Below are 19,159 nucleotides of genomic sequence, written 5' to 3' on the forward strand. Positions count from 1 at the left end.
TGGTTTTTCTAATAGTGTAGATTAATGGATGTGAACAGGGCTGTAACATTAATTTCATACATCTCAATTGTGTCCCCCCTCAATCTCCTCTGCTTTGAGGAAAACAACTCAGTTTATCCATTCTCTCTTGGTAACTGAAACTCTCCAGCGCAGGCAGCATCCTGGTGAATCTCCTCTGCACCGTTTCCAGTGTTATAAATCCGTCCTATAATATGGATTTCAAACTGCACACAATACTCCAGCTGTGGAAAAACCAATATTTTGTACAATTCCAGCAGAATCTCCCAGCTGTTAAACCCTGTGCCTTGACGAATAAAAGCAGGAATACCATGTGCCTTCTTAACCACTTTATCCACTGGTCCTGATACCTCATGGACCACAGTACATCCACACCAATGTGCTTCTGATCTTTGGTGCTTCCCTGGGTCTCACCGTTCGATATGTATTACCTTGTTTTTCTGCCCAAGTGGATCACCACACATGCCTTATGATTTGGAAAAAGGTCATAAGAGATTGAATTGGAACTTATTTCAATCTCAATGGAAAATTATGAATTAGCTACAGAATTAAATAAGTGTTCAGAATAAATATGAATCACAAGTCTTATCAAAAATGGGTTGTAACTGCTATAAGCTGCATTGGAGCTCAGGCCTTACCAAGGAGACTGGAGAAACGTTGTCAGCTTTGAAGACACATTTTGAACCCTCAGCTAATGTTACTTATTAATGGGATGTGTTCAACAAAATTCATTGAAGTTTGCATCACATATAGATAGGGTGCACTGAGAATAAGGTAAAAACAATGACTGCAGATGCTGGAAAGCAAATACTGGATTAGTGGGCTGGACTGAGAATAACCTAGCTCTCAATGCCGGCAAAACCAATGAACTCATTAATGCCTTTCATTGCTAAGACCTTTAAGTATAGGAGTTGCGATGATATGTTGAGGTTGTACAGGACACTAGTGAGGCCTCTTCTGGAGTGCTAGAAAAGTTCTGATTGCCCAGTTTTAGGAAGGATATTATTAAGCTATCGAGGGTTCAGAAGAGACATCACAGGTTCTAAAAACAGACAGCGTAAGATAGCAGATGATAATATACCCCTTCCACATTATCTCAAAGCCTTCTATGCTCGCTTTGAGCAGAAATTAGGCGGAAAGGTAACACCTATTCTGACAAGTCCTGATTAACCTATCCCAGCAGTCACTGCTTCAGAGGTCAGATCAGTTTTCCTTTGTGCGAATCCAAGGAAAGCAATGGGACCAAACTAGGCCTTGCGCTCAGAGCATGCACAGATCAACTGGCAGAGGTCTTCTCAGACATCGTCAACCTCTCCCCGCAGCAGGCCACTCTCCCTGCAAACTCAAGAGGGCCAACATCATCCCTGTGCCGAAGAAAGCTCATGCAGCATGTCTCAATGACTACCGTCCAGTGGCCCTAACTTCGGCGGTCACGAAGTGCAGGTCATGGCATTAATCAACTCAGCCGCCCCACTACTCTTGACCCACTCCAATTTGCCTCTCGGACCAATAGATCCACGTCAGATGCCATATCATTTGCCCATCACACCTCCCTAGAACATCTCGACACCAGGAACAGCTATGTAAGAATCCCACTCATTGACGACAGTTCAAACTTTCAACATTATTATCCCCTCGGGACTTTTTACTAAACTTAGTGATCTCGGACCGAGCCCTACTCTGCAACTGGATCCTCTGTTTCCTGACCCACAGGCCACAATCAGTGAAGATTGGGGACAATATTTCATCCTAACACTCAAAACTGGAACCCCCCCAGGGTTGCATACTCAGCCCCCTACTGTACTCACTGTATACCCATGACTGCATCACCAAATACTAGACTAATGCCATTTACAAGTTCTCTGATGACACCACCACAGTCAGTCGAATCTCAGATGGTGATGTAACAGACTACAGATGGGAGGTGGAAGACTTGGAAAAACAGTGCACTGAGAATAACCTAGCTCTCAATGCCAGCAAAACCAATGAACTCATTATTGACTTTCAGCGGGATATGACTCATGCCCCCCTACACATTAACAGCACAGAGGTGGAATGAGTGGAGAGTGTCAAGCTCCTGGGAGTGGTCATCCACAACAAGCTTTCTTGGACTCTTCGTGTGAATGCACTGGTTTCATAGGCCCAACAACGTCTCTTCTTTCTCAGGCAGCTGAGAAAATTTGGCATGACGGCAAATACCCTTGCCAACATTTATAGGTGCACCATCGACAGCATTCTGTCTGGATGTATCACTACCTGGTATGGCAACTGTACTAGTCAAGATCAGAGACTGTTACAGAGAGTGGTGAACTCGGCCCAGACAATCACAAAGGCCGGCCTCCCATCTATAGAATCATCTACCAGGCCCGCTGTCAAGGAAAGGCCGCCAGCATTCTCAAAGATCTATCCCACCCTGGCAATGTTTTTCTACAACCTCTACCATCAGGGAGAAGGTACAGAAGCCTGAACACAAGCACCAGCTGGTTTTGTAACACTTTCTACCCGACTGTTGTTAAAATACTGAATGGACTCACAAACTCTTAGTATTCGCCTGTACCTGTGTTTTTGTTTGTGCTGCTGTTTACCTATTATTTACTATCTGTGCGACTTAACTCTGTGATTTGCCTGTATTGCTCGTAAGACAAAGGTTTTCACTGTGCCTTGGTACACGTGACAATAAATTCAATTCAATTCAATTCAAGAGATTTATCAGAATGATGTCAGAAATGGAGAGTTTCAGTTATAATCCGAGGCTGGATAGGCTGGGACACTTTTCACTGGAGCATAGGAGGTTTATAAAATCATGATGGATTTTGATAATGCAAATAGCCAAGGTCTTTTCCCTTAGGGTTGGGGATTTCAAGACTGGGGGCATATTTTGAAGGTGAGAGGAGAAAGATTTAAAAGGCACCTGAGAGGCATTTGGACACAATATTCCTGAGACATGTGTATGTTCTTTTCCCAGGATTTTTGAACTCTCGTTTTCCAGCCTTTTTTGTATACTGTTTTCCTGGGATGTTTAGACACTGCTTTCTCAATGCTATATGGTACTGTTTCCTCTGGCCTGTTGAGGCACTGTGAGTGTATCTTTTCTATTCTGTACCAGGACTACAAATCCCAGGATTCATTGTGATGAACTCTGCGCTGCAGTTGGAACAAACAAGACCAAGTAGCTGACAAAAAGGCTGTGGTTCGTATCAGATACTGATTTTTTTGTTGTGATTCCAGTTTAAACGAGATATTCCTAATTCTGTCTGTAAACTTTGAAGAGCTAAAAGTGGGGTTAGTACATGCAGGAAATCGCTAGATAATGTTTCTTTCTAATTACTGGACTTTGGATTTTGTGGCTGCGGGATGATTGATTTCTGTGGATCAGTTTAGCATGAGTTCAGGGCTCAGGCGCAGTAAGTTTTTCACAATGTTTGATGACAGTTTGAATTGTCAAAATCCACCATTTAATACAACAGTTATAAGAAAGGGTGGATCATGCAGTCCCTCGATCTACTCTGATCGTGGCCTCAACTCAATCTTCTTGCCTGTTGGCTATGAATAGGATCGCCAGTGGCAGAGGCCTGAAATACTGGTCACTGCCCTGCACGCTGCTGTACAAATTCCCTGCCAACAAATGAACTAAAACAAGAAACAAAAGCATAAACTGCTGGAGAAACTCTGGCACTCTGTGGAGACAAAGCAGAGTTAATATTTCGTGTCCAGTGACCCTTCTTTGGAAGGTCTTCAGGGTTTATTTTGACTAAAATAAACATGCAAAACTGCTGTAATTTTCTTCACCATTGTTCTGGTCCCAGCTAATGTTAATATGGGACAGGTCAGATCCCAGGCGGAAACCTGGTTTGATAGATCTTTTTACTTGGTTTTATTGAGGTGGTCTCTCATTGAAACATTGAATTGAATTGAATTTATTGTCACGTGTACCGAGGTACAATGAAAAACAAGCAATACAGGCAGATCACAGAGTTATGTAGCATAGATAAGTAAATAATAGGTAAACAGCTACAAAAACACTAGTATAGAGTTTGTGAATCCATTCAGTATTCTAACAACAGTCAGGTAGAAGCTGTTACAGAACCGGCTGGTGCACATGTTCAGGCTTCTGTACCTTCTCCCTGGGAGTGATGCTGAAAAAGCACAGCAGGTCAGGCAGCATCCATGGAGCAGCAAAATCGACGTTTCGGGCAAAAGCCTTTCATCAGGAATGAGGTAGTGATATTAGGTAGTATATCCAGACAGAATGCTCTCAATGGTGCACCTATAAAAGTTGGCAAAGGTATTCACCATCATGCCAGATTTTGTCAGCTGCTTAAGAAAGAAGAGACGCTGTTGGGCCTTTGTAACAAGTGCGTTCACACAAAGAGTCCAAGAAAGCTTGCTGTGGATGACCAATCCCAGGGGCTTGACACTCTCCGCTCATCCATCTCTGTGCTGTTAATGTGTAGGGGGCATGAGTAACATCCCGCCGAAACTCAATAATGAGTTCCTTGGTTTTGCCGGCATTGAAAGCTAGGTTATTCTCAGTGCACTGTGTTTCCAAGTCTTCCACCTCCCGTCTGTAGTCTGTTTTGTCACCTCTGAGATTTGACCAACTGTAGTGGTGTCATAAGTGAACTTGTAAATGGCATTAGCCTAGTATTTGGCGACGCAGTCATTGGTATACAGCGAGTACATTAGGGGGCTGAGTATGCACCCCTGGGGGGCTCCAGTTTTAAGTGTTACTGAGGATGAAATATTGTCCGCATTCTTCACTGATTGTGGCCTGTGGGTCAGGAAACTGAGGATCCAGTTGCAGAGAGTAGGGCTTAGTCTGAGATAACTAAGTTTAGTAATCAGTCTCAAGGGAATAATAGTGTTGAAGGCTGAACTGTCTTCAATGAGTAGGATTCTTACATTGCTGTTCTTGGTGTCAAGATGTTCTAGGGAGGAGTGAAGGGAAAGTGATCTGGCATCTGATATGGATTTGTTGCTCCAATAGGCAAATTGGAGTGGGTCAAGAGTGATGGGGAGACTGGAGTTGATTAATGCCATGACCAGCCTTTCAAAGCACTTCATGACCACCGAAGTTAGGGGCACGGTCATTGAGACATGCTTAGGCACAGGGATGATGTTGGCCCTCTTGAAACAGGCAGGGACAGTGGCCTACTGCAGGGAAAGGGTGAAGATGTCCTAGAAGACCTTTGCCGGTTGATCTGCGCATGCTCTGAGTGCATGGCCTGGTACTCTGTCTGGTCCCATCACTTTCCTTGGATTCACATGAAGGAAAACTGATCTGACCTCTGATGCAGTGACTGTTGGGATAGGTTCGTCAAGACTTGTCAGAATTGGTGTTACCTCTCCGCCAAGATTCTGCTCAAAGGAGCATAGAAGGTGTTGAGATGATCTGGAAGGAATATGTCATTGTCTGCTATCTTGCACTTTCTGTTTTTAGAACCTATGAAGTCACTCGGTCCTTGCCCTAGTTGCCAGGTGTCTGTCTGGGTCTCTTGTTTGGATCGGTATTGATCCTTGGCTGTCTTCATGGCTCTGGGAAGGTCATACTTGGATTCCTTATATTTCAATGACACTCCTGATCTGAAGGCCTCACATCTGGTTTTTGGCAGGTTCTAAAAGTCCTGATTCATCCAGGGTTTCCTAATGGGGAACACCCGGATTGACTTCCTTGGTATACAATCCTCCACACACTTGCTGATAAAGTCTGTGACTGTGGTGGCGTACTCATCCAAGGTACCTGCGGACTGTTTGAACATGGCCCAATCGGCCGATTCCAGACAACACCAGAGTTGATCCTCTGCCTCCTCCAACCAGTACTGGACCTGTATCTGGTCAGTGTCTCCTGCTTGAGCTTTTGCCTGTAAGCCGGGAGAAGAAAACATGGCATTGTGGTCGGAGTTCCCAAAATGAAGGCGGGGCATGGAGCGGTCGGCATCTTCACAGTGGTGTAACAGTGGTCTAAAATGTTTGGACTTCTGGTGGGGCAGGTAATGTTCTGGTGGTACTTGGGCAACACCTTCCTTAGATTGGCTTGATTGAAGTCACCAGTCACAATAAACAGGGCCTTGAGGTGTTCAGTCTCCAGGATGTTAATGGTGGAGTACAGCACACCCAGACCTTCCTCAACCTTTGCTTGTGACATAAGCCCACACTATTAGAGTATTTAAATGTTTAGTTTTAACAACAGAAGTTTATTTCACAAAAGGAATGAAGATCAGATACAATAAACCAAACTATGCACACATAACACAGATTTTGAAACAGGGTAAAAATATTGACTTATTAAAATCAAACATTTTCATTCACAGATCCCAAAAACACTCACTTAGAGTGCTCATTCCAGAGGGAATCTCTTTGTCTATCAGCCCTATAGGGCTTAATTTAACTGTGGCTTCAGCTCCTAGTCTGGAGAATCTGATAGCCTCTGCCTGGAACCGTCATACACCTGAGCTTAAACGTTCTCTATTTCAAATAATCCCTTCAAGATTTTACCTAAAACACCTCTGGTCTGGAGCTATTATTAAACCTTTCACCATGAGGTAATTTTTTAAAACAAATCTGAACCAATTTCTCCCATCTCAAGCAAATGTTTTACATATCCAGCTTCTGATGAAAGGCCTGCAGACCTCTCCAAATTGAAAGTAAAACTGAAATGTTTCTTTCTAATTTGTTGGTGTTTCTCCCAACTCAAACCAGAAACGAGTCCAGAATCTTCCATCAGGAAGTCTGAAGTACTACATTACATGCTTGGTTTGCTTGTAAACTCTCCCATTGTAAACAAAGCCCATTAGTTCCTGGAGACTACCTCTCCTAAACTGTATTAAGAAAATCCCCATAGCTTCACTAATACCTTTAAATTAATCATTCAACCCCTTCAGGCAGACAGAACACCCATATGCTACAAGTTCAAAATTCAAAAATCCCATCTCAAAAATAAATGTTATCAAAATATATACAAATCAAACACCTTACAACACACAATAATAATCATACCAACAATTAAGATGTTGCACAACAACTAACACTCAATGTCTAATGACAATGTCAACAACTTAAAGCCAACATATCCACCTTGACCTGGCTGTCATGGAGTAAACACGAAAACATGGAGCATTACTGAATTAAGATAGTGGAGTCAAGGGTTATGGAGATAAGGCTGGAACAGGATACTGATTGGGAATGATCAGCCATGATCATATTGAATGGCGGTGCAGGCTCGAAGGGCTGAATGGCCTACTCCTGCATCTATTGTCTATTGTCTATTGAATAATATGGAGCACTGTCAGGAAATGACTGACTTAATGATTGTGAATATTTTTGAGAGGTTTTGCGGCAAGTTTCAGATATCTTTCCTCACACTAGTCTAACAATGCTTCATTGCAGAGGAAGAGTTAACAATTTTCATTTTGCTAGCCTTTTCCCACTATGTGTTAATGTCAATCTCTTTAAGATTGCATGCATGAACACTGGCTCAAGATCCCTGAAAGGACGTGCATGGACATTCAGATATTCTGTTTCAAAGTCAGATCTCTTTGCAAGTATTCCTTGACTCCTTCAGAGAAAGCTTAAAACGTGTTTCTCTGACTTTTTCCTGGTACATCTGGTGTTATTGTGTAGCCTGACGTTTATTAAAACCAAAGGGATTCGATCTGAAACTCATCATCTTATATGCTGAGAGGAATTAATTTGACCTCTGAAACTTCAAGATTGTTTATGAACCATTTCAGAGCATTACTGAGAAAGTAATGTTCGGCCATTTTACTGACAATCACCAAATCAGTTCGATAGTATTTTTCAACACTCTTCCTCACTCTGAAAGAAACTGGTCATAGATTCTCAACATTTCAATACCTGGCAGAAGAGAAACTGTTCAGATTGTAGCAGCATGGTGGCTCAGTGGTTAGCATAGCTTCCCCAGGGTCCCAGGTTCGATTCCAGCCTTGGGTGACTGTGTGGAATTTGCACATTCTCCCCGTGTCTGTGTGGGTTTCCTCTGGATATTCTGGTTTCCTCCCACATTCCAAAGATGTGCAAGCCAGGTGAATTGGCCATGCTAAATTGTCCATAGTTGTTAGGTGCATTAGTCAGAGGGTGGTGGGTTACTCTTCGGAGGGTTGGTGTGGACTTATTGGGCCAAAGGGCCTGTTTCCACACTGTAGGGAATCTAATCTAAGAGTGCACTCGAATCAAGGCCACACCATGTACCAAAAGTGGAAATGTCTTATTGAATCATCAAGAATGGTGAATTTGTTTCTCTTTTGACTAGTATAAAAGGGATTTTCACCAGACTTTTCAATAAACTGAAAATGAACACATTTGTTACAGGCAAATGTATCCTTGAAGCAAGTGGTAAACTGTTAACCAACTATGCCACTACGTATGCCCTATAATCCCATGCGTGCACACATTCATTCACAGGCAAGACAAAACCATTCACTGCTGCAGACTTATTTGGGTGAAGGGGAAAAAAATGGCAAAAAAAAGGGAAAGGTCAAGTGGTAAATTCAAGTAATAAAAATGGATGTATTTCTCATTGTTCCTTTGAACTCCCTCAATTACTATGTTCTGTTAGCAGAAAAAAGTGAGCCTGGTCCTCGAGAGTGATGCCTTTTGCTTCAATATCAAGGTTTCTGACAGTATACCATATTGCATTGAGCAAAGTATGAGCCAGACAGTTGACTGCAACAATATCCTTTTAAGCATGTTTCAGTTTTTTACAAGCACTATTTGCGTCCCATAATTAACATTTGTGTTGTCTGTTAAATGCATGAAAAGTCTTGCTGGATATGATTAATGGTACTGAGTTTGGATATGGAACAGATTAGGGAAGAGAAATAAACTGAAACCTAATTTCCCTTTCCTTCCTGACTGCAGTCAGTGTGGTACTGACAAAAGAGCTTTGGTGAATTTCTGCATTGCACCTTGGGACTGGGCATTAGTGGTGGATGGACTGCATGTTGAATATTGTGGATATGGTGCTATTCAATGGGCTGCTTTGTCCTGTTTAGTGTGGAGGTAATTGATACACGCCCCCCCCCCCCCCCCCCCCCATCCCTTTATGTAATTGGTATTGAGGAATCTCTCAATCCCTCAAATCAATTACTGAGCTTCCACAACCCTCCGGGGTACTGGGATTTATAACCATTTGGGTCAAAATATTTCTCCTATCTGGCTTGATATTGAAGCCTCACAGTCGAAATGTCCTCTAATTAATTTATTATTTATGGACAAGATGAAATCCATGACCCAGCAATGCAATAGTCCAATTATCTTGAATATGGTGAAAGCCTGGAGGATAATGAGGCAAGACAAGGGCAATTGGTTTAAGACTTTGCCATTTACCCCTTTGGTTGGAGCCCAAGGATTTAAACCTGGGGCAATGGACTCCGGCTTTAAGACATGGGAGAACAAAGGCATTCTAAGTTTGGGAGATTTATTTGAGGGAGAGGTCCTGATGTCAGTTAAGTCAGAAATATGGATTGTCCAATAAGGTTTCTTTTACAATACTTGCAGATAAGGGATTACACTGAGGAAGACCACACTCCTGGCTCAATGTTATAAATCAGATGCAGAGAAAAGAATACTCCAGTGTACGGGTACTCTTTCACTTAGTACTTTATATCATTTACAGAAAGGCCGTGCTCTGGGGGATATGCAGGACTCTGTAAGATGTGGAGCTGTGAGTTAGGAGAGGACATTTCACTGGAGATATGAGAAGACATCTGGGGAAATGTAAGGAAAATTTCAGTATGTAACAGAGCACAGGCTATGCAATTGAAGATCTTACACAGGGATCATATGACACTAGAGAAGCTAGCTAAGTTTAAGAGAGGAGTGTCACCAGAATGTCCCAAATGTAAAATTAATATAGACACTCTCACACATTGTTATTGGTCATGTTGCAAGATCCAAAGATATTGGAGTGCTATAGCAAGGGAGCTAAAGGACATTCTGGGGATTGAAATTAACATGGATCCAATAATTCTTCTTTTGGGGTTGCCATATTTGCCCTCTGTGGGGGAAGAGACTGTGTAATATTCTTGCCCATTGTGTGAGGAAGAACATTCTACTGAATTGGATGTGAGAAAAACCATCAGGTCTTATGGGGTGGCATAAGCATCTCCCCCAAGATTACCTCACAAATATGGTGCACCATAAAACGGAACAGTTTTATAGGACGTGGTGGTCCTTTTAAAATTATATTGAAGCTGACTTGTCGGCAATACTAGTCAGGGCCATGGTATAGCTGTGGGAATCTTCATGGGCACCCATGGGACCCCGGGAGGAGACTGGAAGGAAAAGAGTATGGGTACTATAGGGGGTACTCCCAGGGATGGGAGCCTCAGTGGAGGTGTGATGAGTAAGATAGAATTAAGTAGTGAGATATTATTTAATTTAAGTTGTTTGAATGTAGTTTAAGTTAGTCTTTATTTAAATGTTTATAATTCAGTTTTAGTTAAGTAATATGTTTGTTTTGGTAGAATAGTGGGCTATTTATTAACAATAGTACTATGCTATGGCCTTGTTCTTTGTACTGTTTTTTTTTCCTGTTTTGATGGCGTTATTCTTTTTCTTTATATATAAATGCTTTGTAAAAGATTTTAAAAAGTTTTTTATAAAAATAAAATTCTCATCACCTTGGTCCTAAATTTAAGTTCTGCTCCTTGGTTCTCGACTCCCCAGCCAGGGGAAACATTCTTATCTTCATCGACCCTGTCTATCCATTTAGTATTTTGTAAGTTTCAATTAGATCATTTGTTCTTTGCAATTCTAGAAAATATAGTCCCAGCTTCCACAATTCTCTTTCTCGCATTTTCTTGAACTCCTCGATGACAATAATATTCTTCCTTAAGCAAGGGACCCAATAATGCACTGCAGGTGAGGTCCCACCCATATATAACTGAAACAAGGCTTTGCTTCTCCTGGATTCAAATCCTCTTGTGACAAATGCTATCATTCGGTTAACCTTCCTAATTGATGCTGCGTCTGCATGTTAACCTTTGTTGGTTTGTTAATGAGAACATTTCTAATCTGTTATGATTTATGAAATGTTCCACATGTCAAATCAGACAGCCTTTCATTTTTCCAATCTCTTAAATATGTTCTTGCTCACTCACGAACTCTGGACAAATGCTCTTTGCATCATTCCAACCTAGTTTTCTCTGGCTGATGTGTGAAAAAAACATTTAGTTCACACTTGCATATATGGGGCACTAGTACTGATGCTTGCAGTTTCCCACTCGTCACAGACAGCCTGCCAACAGGCATTTATTGCTACCCTCTTTTAACCAATCATTAATCCACGCCAGTACACTACCTTCTATCCCATGTGCTTTCATTTATCTAACCAGCCTCCTGGAAACGCCTTTGGAAAATTCAAATATATGATATCCATAAACTCTCCTTTATCTGTTTTGCTCATAAAATCCTTCAAAAATCTCAGCCAGGTTCATATTCAAGAATCCACGCTGACTGCTCAATTAGGTCATTCTTATCCGGGTATCTGCTTACTCCATCCTTTACAATTTTCCGACTGCTTGAAGTAAGGCTAACAGGTCAGTAGATACTATTTTCTCTCTCCCCCTCCCTTCTTAAATAGTGGGATGACATTTTCTATCTTTCAATCTGCAAGAATCATTCCAGAATTCCAAATTTTGGAAGATGATCATGATGCATTGACTTTCTGCAGTTTACCTCTTTAAACACTTGAGTGTTTCTGCTTCTCCCGCTTTAGATACTCACAAAACTCTGGGTAAAAATTTCTCTTTCCTCAAATCCCATCTAAACTTCTTGCTCCTTACCTTAAAACTGTGCATGATGGGCCGAATGGACACTTTCCATACTATTAAAACTCTTTGACTCCATGACTTTGGGATTTAGAATATTGAATCCCAAACACATCAGTTCCACTAATTTCTCCAACATAAGATGGGTCAGTTTTTGTCCACTGTGTGCAGTATGGTTTCTTGACACAGTACGTAGACAAGCCAATAAGGGACGAGGCCACATTGGATTTGGTATTGGGTAACAAACCTGGCCAAGTGTTAGATTTGGAGGTTGGTGAGCACTCTGGTGATAGTGACCACAATTCGGTTATGTTTACTTTAGCGATGGAAAGAGATAGGTATATACCGCAGGGCAAAAATTATAGATGAGTGAAAGGCAATTACGATGCGATTAGGCAAGACTTAGGATGCAGAGGATGGGGAAGGAAACTGTGACCTTCCCCATGCCTCCATTTCTCGCCTTTAAACAACCACCAAACCTCGAATAGATCATTGTTCGCAGCAAACTGCTTGGCTTTCAGGACAACACCATACAACCCTGTCACGGTAGACTCTGCAAGACGTGTCAGAGTGTTGATATGGAGATCACCATTACATGGCGGGACACCCCCCCCCCACCATGTATGTGGCAGGTACTCTTGTGACTCAGCCAACGTTGTCTAACTCATATGCTGCAGGGGAGGATGCCCCAAGGCATTGGTGAGACTGAGCTGAGGCTACAGCAATGGATGAATGGACACCCGCACGACAATCAACTGACAGGAGTGTTCCCTCCCAGTTGGAGAACACTTCAGTGGTACAGGACATTAAACCTTGGTCCTGCGGGTGACCATCCTCCAAGACAGACTTTGGGACAGGCAACAACGCAAAGTGGCCGAGCAGAGGCTGATAGACAAGTTTGGTACCCATGGGGATAGCCTCACCTGGGACCTTGGGTTCATGTCTCACACATTTGTGGGGTGAATTTGTATTTTTAGATTAGAATCAGTCTGAACATTGGGGCACAGACAGTCTCTCACAGGGCACCTCACATTTTCAATGCATTATCTGAACCAACATGGTACCTATTGTTAAAGTTCACTTGAGAATGTAACTTTAAGAAAGTTCTGGAACTTACATATTAAAGAGGGTAAAAACAATGACTGCAGAGGCTAGAAACCAGATTTTGGATTAGTGGTGCTGGAAGAGCACAGCAGTTCAGGCAGAATCCGAGAAGCAGCAAAATCGACGTTTCAGGCAAAAGCCCTTCATCAGGAATAAAGGCAGAGAGCCTGAAGGGTCGAGAGATAAGCTAGAGGAGGGTGGGGGTGGGGAGAAAGTAGCATGGCGTACAATAGGTGAGTGGGGGAGGGGATGAAGGTGATAGGTCAGGGAGGAGGGTGGAGTGGATAGGTGGAAAAGAAGATAGGCAGGTAGGACAAGTCATGGGGACAGTGCTGAGCTGGAAGTTTGGAACTAGAGTGAGGTGGGGGAAGGGGAAATGAGGAAACTGGTGAAGTCCACATTGATGCCCTGGGGTTGAAGTGTTCTGAGGCGGAAGATGAGGCGTTCTGCCTCCAGGTGTCTGTTGGTGAGGGAGCGGCGGTGAAGGAGGCCCAGGACCTCCATGTCCTCGGCAGAGTGGGAAGGGGAGTTGAAATGTTGGGCCACAGGGCGGTGGGGTTGATTGGTGCGGGTGTCCCAGAGATGTTCCCTAAAGCGCTCTACCAGGAGGCGTCCAGTCTCCCCGATGTAGAGGAGACCGCATCGGGAGCAACGGATGCAATAAATGTTATTAGTGGATGTGCAGGTAAAACTTTGATGGATGTGGAAGGCTCCTTTAGGGCCTTGGATAGAGGTGTGGGCGCAGGTTTTGCAGTTCCTGCGGTGGCAGTGGAAGGTGCCAGGATGGGAGGGTGGGTTGTAGGGGGGCGTGGACCTGACCAGGTAGTCATGGAGGGAACGGTCTTTGCGGAAGGTGGAAAGGGGTGGGAAGGGAAATATGTCCCTGGTGGTGGGGTCTTTTTGGAGGTGGCAGAAAAGTTGGCGGATGATTTGGTTTATGCGAAGGTTGGTAGGGTGGAAGGTGAGCACCAGAGGCGTTCTGTCCTCGTTATGGTTGGAGGGGTGGGGTCTGAGGGCGGAGGTGCGGGATGTGGAAGAGATGCGTTGGAGGGCATTGTTAACCACATGGGAAGGGAAATTGCGGTCTCTAAAGAAGGAGGCCATCTGGTGTGTTCTGTGTTGGAACTGGTCCTCCTGGGAGCAGATACGGCGGAGGCGGAGGAATTGGGAATACGGGATGGCATTTTTGCAAGAGGTAGGGTGGGAAGAGGTGTAATCCAGGTAGCTGTGGGAGTTGGTGGGTTTGTAAAAAATGTCAGTGTCAAGCCGGTCGTCATTAATGGAGATGGAGAGGCCCAGGAAAGGGAGGGAGGTGTCAGAGATGGTCCAGGTAAATTTAAGGTCAGGGTGGAATGTGTTGGTGAAGTTGATGAATTGCTCAACCTCCTCGCGAGAGCATGAGGTGGCGCCAATGCAGTCATCAATGTAGCGGAGGAAGTGGTGGGGAGTGGTGCCGGTGTAATTACGGAAGATCAACTGCTCCACGTAGCCAACAAAGAGACAGACATAGCTGGGGCCCATACATGTGCCCATGGCTACCCCTTTGGTCTGGAGGAAGTGGGAGGATTCAAAGGAGAAATTGTTAAGGGTGAGGACCAGTTCAGCCAAATGAATGAGAGCGTTGGTGGAAGGATACTGTTGGGGACGTCGGGAGAGGAAGAAACGGAGGGCTTGGAGGTCCTGGTCATGGCGGATGGAGGTGTAGAGGGATTGGATATCCATGGTGAAGATGAGGCGTTGGGGGCCGGGGAAACGGAAGTCTTGGAGGAGGTGGAGGGTGTGGGTGCTGTCTCGAACATATGTGGGGAGTTCCTGGACTAGGGGGGGTTAGGACAGTGTTGAGGTAGGTAGAGATGAGTTCAGTGGGGCAGGAGCATGCTGAGACAATGGGTTGGCCATGTGGTCAGGCTTGTGGATCTTGGGAAGGAGGTAGAACCGGGCAGTGCGGGGTTCCCGGACTATGAGGTTGGAAGCTGCGGGTGGGAGATCTCCTGAGGTAATGAGGTTCTGTATGGTCTGGGAGATGATGGTTTGGTGATGGGGGATGGGGTCATGGTCGAGGGGGTGGTAAGAAGAGGTGTCCTCGAGTTGGCGTTTGGCTTCAGCGGTGTAGAGGTCAGTGCGCCAGACTACCACTGCGCCCCCTTTATCTGCTGGCTTGATGGTGAGGTTGGGATTGGAGCAGAGGGATTGGAGGGCTGCACGTTGTGAGGGTGAGAGGTTGGAGTGGGGGAGGGGGGTAGACAGGTTGAGGCGGTTAATGTCCTGGCGGCAGTTGGAAATGAAGAGGTTGAGGGCAGGTAATAGGCCAGCGCGGGGTGTCCAGGTGGATGCAGTGTGTTGGAGGTGGGCGAAGGGGTCCTCGGAAGGTGGGCGGGAGTCCTGATTGTGAAAGTAAGCTCGGAGGCGGAGGCGACGGAAGAAGTGTTCGATGTCACGTCGTGTATTAAATTCATTGATGCATGGACAGAGGGGGATGAAGGTGAGTCCTTTGCTGAGGACTGATCGTTCGTCCTCAGTGAGTGGGAGGTCTGGAGGGATGGTGAAAACTCGGCAGGGCTGGGAGCTGGGATCTGGTGTGGGTGTGGAGCTGGGAGTGGGGGCGGAGCCAGTAACTGGAGTGGGTGTGATGGTGGGGGAATGCGGGTGGAGTCATGAGCTGGGGTGGTGCTCACTGAAACCAACATGCCCATTCTAAAAGAGGAGAGACTTAACAAACAATCCAGGTTTTTTTCAATATATAATTTCAGTTACATCACACTGTAAACTTTTGCTATAAATTCTGTGTCCTACGATCTTATACTCAACAACCACTTGATGAAGGAGCAGTGCTCTGAAAGCTAGTGCTTCCAAGTAAACCTGTTGGACTATAACCTGGTATTGTGTGATTTTTAATTTACTAATACTTGTCTATTTCAACCCCTGATTCTCCACTGGATCTTTACTTCTGGGAGATTTCTTGTGTGTGAAGACAGTGAAGATAGACACAAATGGCCAAATCTTTCCAGCCTCTGAATGGCAAGATAGTTGGAAAAATAACATGAAATGGCCAATGAGGTGCTTCTCAATGTCAAAAACGAAAAAAATCCCATTTTCTGACCAAGAGCTGATGGAGAGATGAGGCTCTCACTTATGACAGCAAGAGGCCGATAGCATGAGGTAGCAGGGATTAACACCTTATTAATGCCTCATCTCACCTCGTTAGTATACAGTTTCACAACCTCCCCTCTGTCAGATTGAATCGAGACAGTGAAAATTCCCAACATGAGCAGTCAGTATATAACTCACCTGTGGATCTCCATCTTGGACAGCAGCCCCTAAAATCTCAGGCCATGCTCTGATGGGCATACTCCCTCCAAGGACATTTTCATCAGACACATACCAGCCTCTCTGCACCCTCATGGCACATTCCCCAATGCACTTATTGCACAGTTCTGTACTTCAGGATTTTCATTGTAACGCTGCTGTGTGTGCAGGGACGGGCACCCAGCACAAGAGTTGGAGTGGGATGTGTTTCGGTGCTGCTTGCTCAACTTTTTAGTGTTCCTTCACTTTGTGTCAACTTCAATGCTTGTAACATCTAGGTCTTGACTTGCCTTTTAGCAATTTGACTTCTCGGTCAGACCTTAAAGCATCACACTGCGCCTGTGCTATCTTGCTGCTGAACACAGACAATGAGATGGTTGTTAGGAATCCTCATTCAAGGGGGTGGACACATTGCTGTAAGGTTCAGTGCTCTGTGAATCTCATACCTACAACATGCACCAGCAGCCTACACAGCAAACACTACAAAATGCTTCAACCAAATAGACCATAGAACATAAAATGTTACAGCGCAGTACAGGCCCTTCAGCCCTCGATGTTGCGCCAACCTGTGAAATTAATCTGATGCCCATCTAAACTACACCATTCCATTATTATCCACATGTATGACCAATGCCCATTTAAATGCCCTTAACGTCAGCAAGTCTACTACTGTTGCAGGCAGACCGTTTCACACCTCTATTATACTCTGAGTAAAGAAACTTACTCTTGATATCTGTCGTCAATCTATCACCCCTCAATTTAAAGCTATGTCCCCTCATGTTAGTCTTCACCATCTGAGGAAAACGTTTCTCACTGTTCACTGTCCTATCTAACCCTCTGATTATCTTATATGTCTCGATTAAGTCACCTCTCAACCTTCTTCTCTCCAACAAAAACAGCCTCAGTTCCCTCAGCCTTTCCTCGTAAGACCTTCCTTCCATGCCAGGCAACATCTTAATAAATGTCCACTGAACCCTTTCCAAAGCTTCCACATCCTTTCTATAATGCGGTGTCCAGAACTGTATGCAGTATTCCAGGTGCGGCCTTACCAGTGTCTTGTACCTTGTGGCTCTGAAACTCAATCTACTGACCAATAAACGCCAACATACCATATGTCTTCTTAACACCCTATCAACCTGGGTGGCAACTTTCAGGGATTTATGCACCTGGACACCGAGATATCTCTGTTCATTTACACTGCCAAGAATTTACTATGAGCCCAGTCCTCCTGTTACTTCTTCCGAAGTGAACTACCTCACACTTTTCTGAATTAAACTATTTGCCACTTCTCAGCCCAGCTTTGCATCTTATCAATGTCGCTCTGTAACCCACAACATCCTTCGGCACTATCCATAACTCTGCCTACCTTAGTGTCATGTGCAAATGTACTTACTAGCAAATGGCCAGCTCTTAAAGTTTAAGGAGAGTAGCCCTCATTCAAGTCAAAGGTGGTCAAGTTTGAGGGCTCCATTTCAGCACAGTCCAGACAGTGGGTCACAGTGTGTCCTGTAGATCCAGTGCAAGTAGTCAGGGGATTTGTGATTAGTCGGTTGAGGAGCTGCACACGGATCAGTCAGAGGTCCAGTCAGTCATCAGTCAGGGCTGTCTGACCATGTTGGTCACAGGGTGGGCCACAGGCACCATTGTCCTCACTAGTTTCCAAAAGAAAAACTGATTAGCAAGCATGACAAACTCGGAACTCCAGCTCTTCCTGCCTGCTTCATTTAGACTACCTGGCTGTCACTTATTCCCTTCTGTCTCTACATTCCTAACTTTCAATGTGACTATCTCCTAACTGTGCTCTCCATGCTGTTCTGTCTCACTGATACACAAGTGACTCCAAGCACAGGTTGATTTTGGAAATCTGGAGCTCAATCTTCTGCAGTTGTGTTCATTTGCGATATATGTCCATGACTCTCATACAACAGGACGTACATTTCAATTTGTAATGAGTACTAATAATATTGTATTGTTGTTTGGAAACCCGGATTCTAAGGTAGAGGTAAATAGCACCTACTAAACTATTGTCTCTTCCTGTCACAAATCATTTTCAAACTACACAGTTGTAGCATTAAACTTCAACAAAACAGTCGTAATCTCTTAATATGGCATCTCACTGAAAATATTAAAGGATTATGATCCATACAAACAACAGTTTCTGCAGAATTATAGATTTCAAAATGTTGTAGGAATAATACCAACCTTGGAGTCTCCCAGTGTCTCTCAACAATTGAATATTTCTGTCGCCACAAAATTAGTTTGTGTGAAAAATAACATTTAATCCCCTCTCATCCTCCTGTAACATTACTGCACCAACATAGATACCACTGACATTAACAGTGAATTTAAATGGTTATAATGATTCATTGCTACAAAAGCTGGTGCAGCCACCAGTACAGCTTTCAAGCTATCAAAATCCTGGGATTTCATTGTCCACTCAAATTGATTGCCCTTCTATAAAAAATTCCTCGAAGGTACCACTGCATTGCTAAAGTTCAGAACAAACATCTGATAAATTCAGGCCTGGGGAAACCAGGTTGTTGTGGTTATTGTCAGGCTTCAGTCAGGACAAGGGGAAGAGCCTTTGCTCATGGAGTCCCAGGATAGTCAGTCAAGGGCAGCCTCCAATCCCAGTCCAGGGCCTGCTGGGCACAGTCAGAGTCAAGCGTCTCTCCTCAGGATTGTGGCGAGGAACCAAATTTCAGGAAAAACAAAATCCATCTTGACTCTTTCTGCCCTTTTCTGCAGTTGTTTTCTTATAGTGTGAGAGAGGTGGGTATTACAGGAGGTGAAAGTGGGTCGCACAGGTGAGGAAATCTCCCTTATGAGTGAGTTGGTAGTGTAAAGGGCATGTAGAGTTAGTGCTATCAGGGCTGAGTAAGGGGAAGATGCTGCAGACCATAGTGAGAGCAGTAGAGCATGAGCCTTGGGGGGTAGGTGGG

At 44.2% G+C, this 19,159-nt stretch overlaps 1 protein-coding gene across 3 annotated transcripts in view; it reads left to right on the plus strand.

Moving 5' to 3' along the window:
• The first annotated feature begins 3,124 nt into the window (after positions 1 to 3,124).
• LOC140455631 (epoxide hydrolase 1-like) overlaps positions 3,125 to 19,159 on the plus strand; it is a 32,160-nt gene continuing 16,125 nt past the window's right edge. The window contains exons 1-2 of one of the 3 annotated variants that reach the window (XM_072550583.1): positions 3,140 to 3,208; positions 9,653 to 9,753. In XM_072550583.1, the coding sequence (XP_072406684.1) occupies positions 9,732 to 9,753 (22 nt within the window). In that variant the 5' untranslated portion in view covers positions 3,140 to 3,208; positions 9,653 to 9,731. Of the gene's footprint in view, positions 3,209 to 9,554; positions 9,612 to 9,652; positions 9,754 to 19,159 lie in introns of those variants that run through there. The other 2 variants (XM_072550584.1, XM_072550594.1) reach the window with 2 other exon arrangements.

The sequence above is a fragment of the Chiloscyllium punctatum genome, chromosome 3 (assembly GCF_047496795.1).
Source record: "Chiloscyllium punctatum isolate Juve2018m chromosome 3, sChiPun1.3, whole genome shotgun sequence".
NCBI classification, from domain to species: Eukaryota; Metazoa; Chordata; class Chondrichthyes; order Orectolobiformes; family Hemiscylliidae; genus Chiloscyllium; species Chiloscyllium punctatum.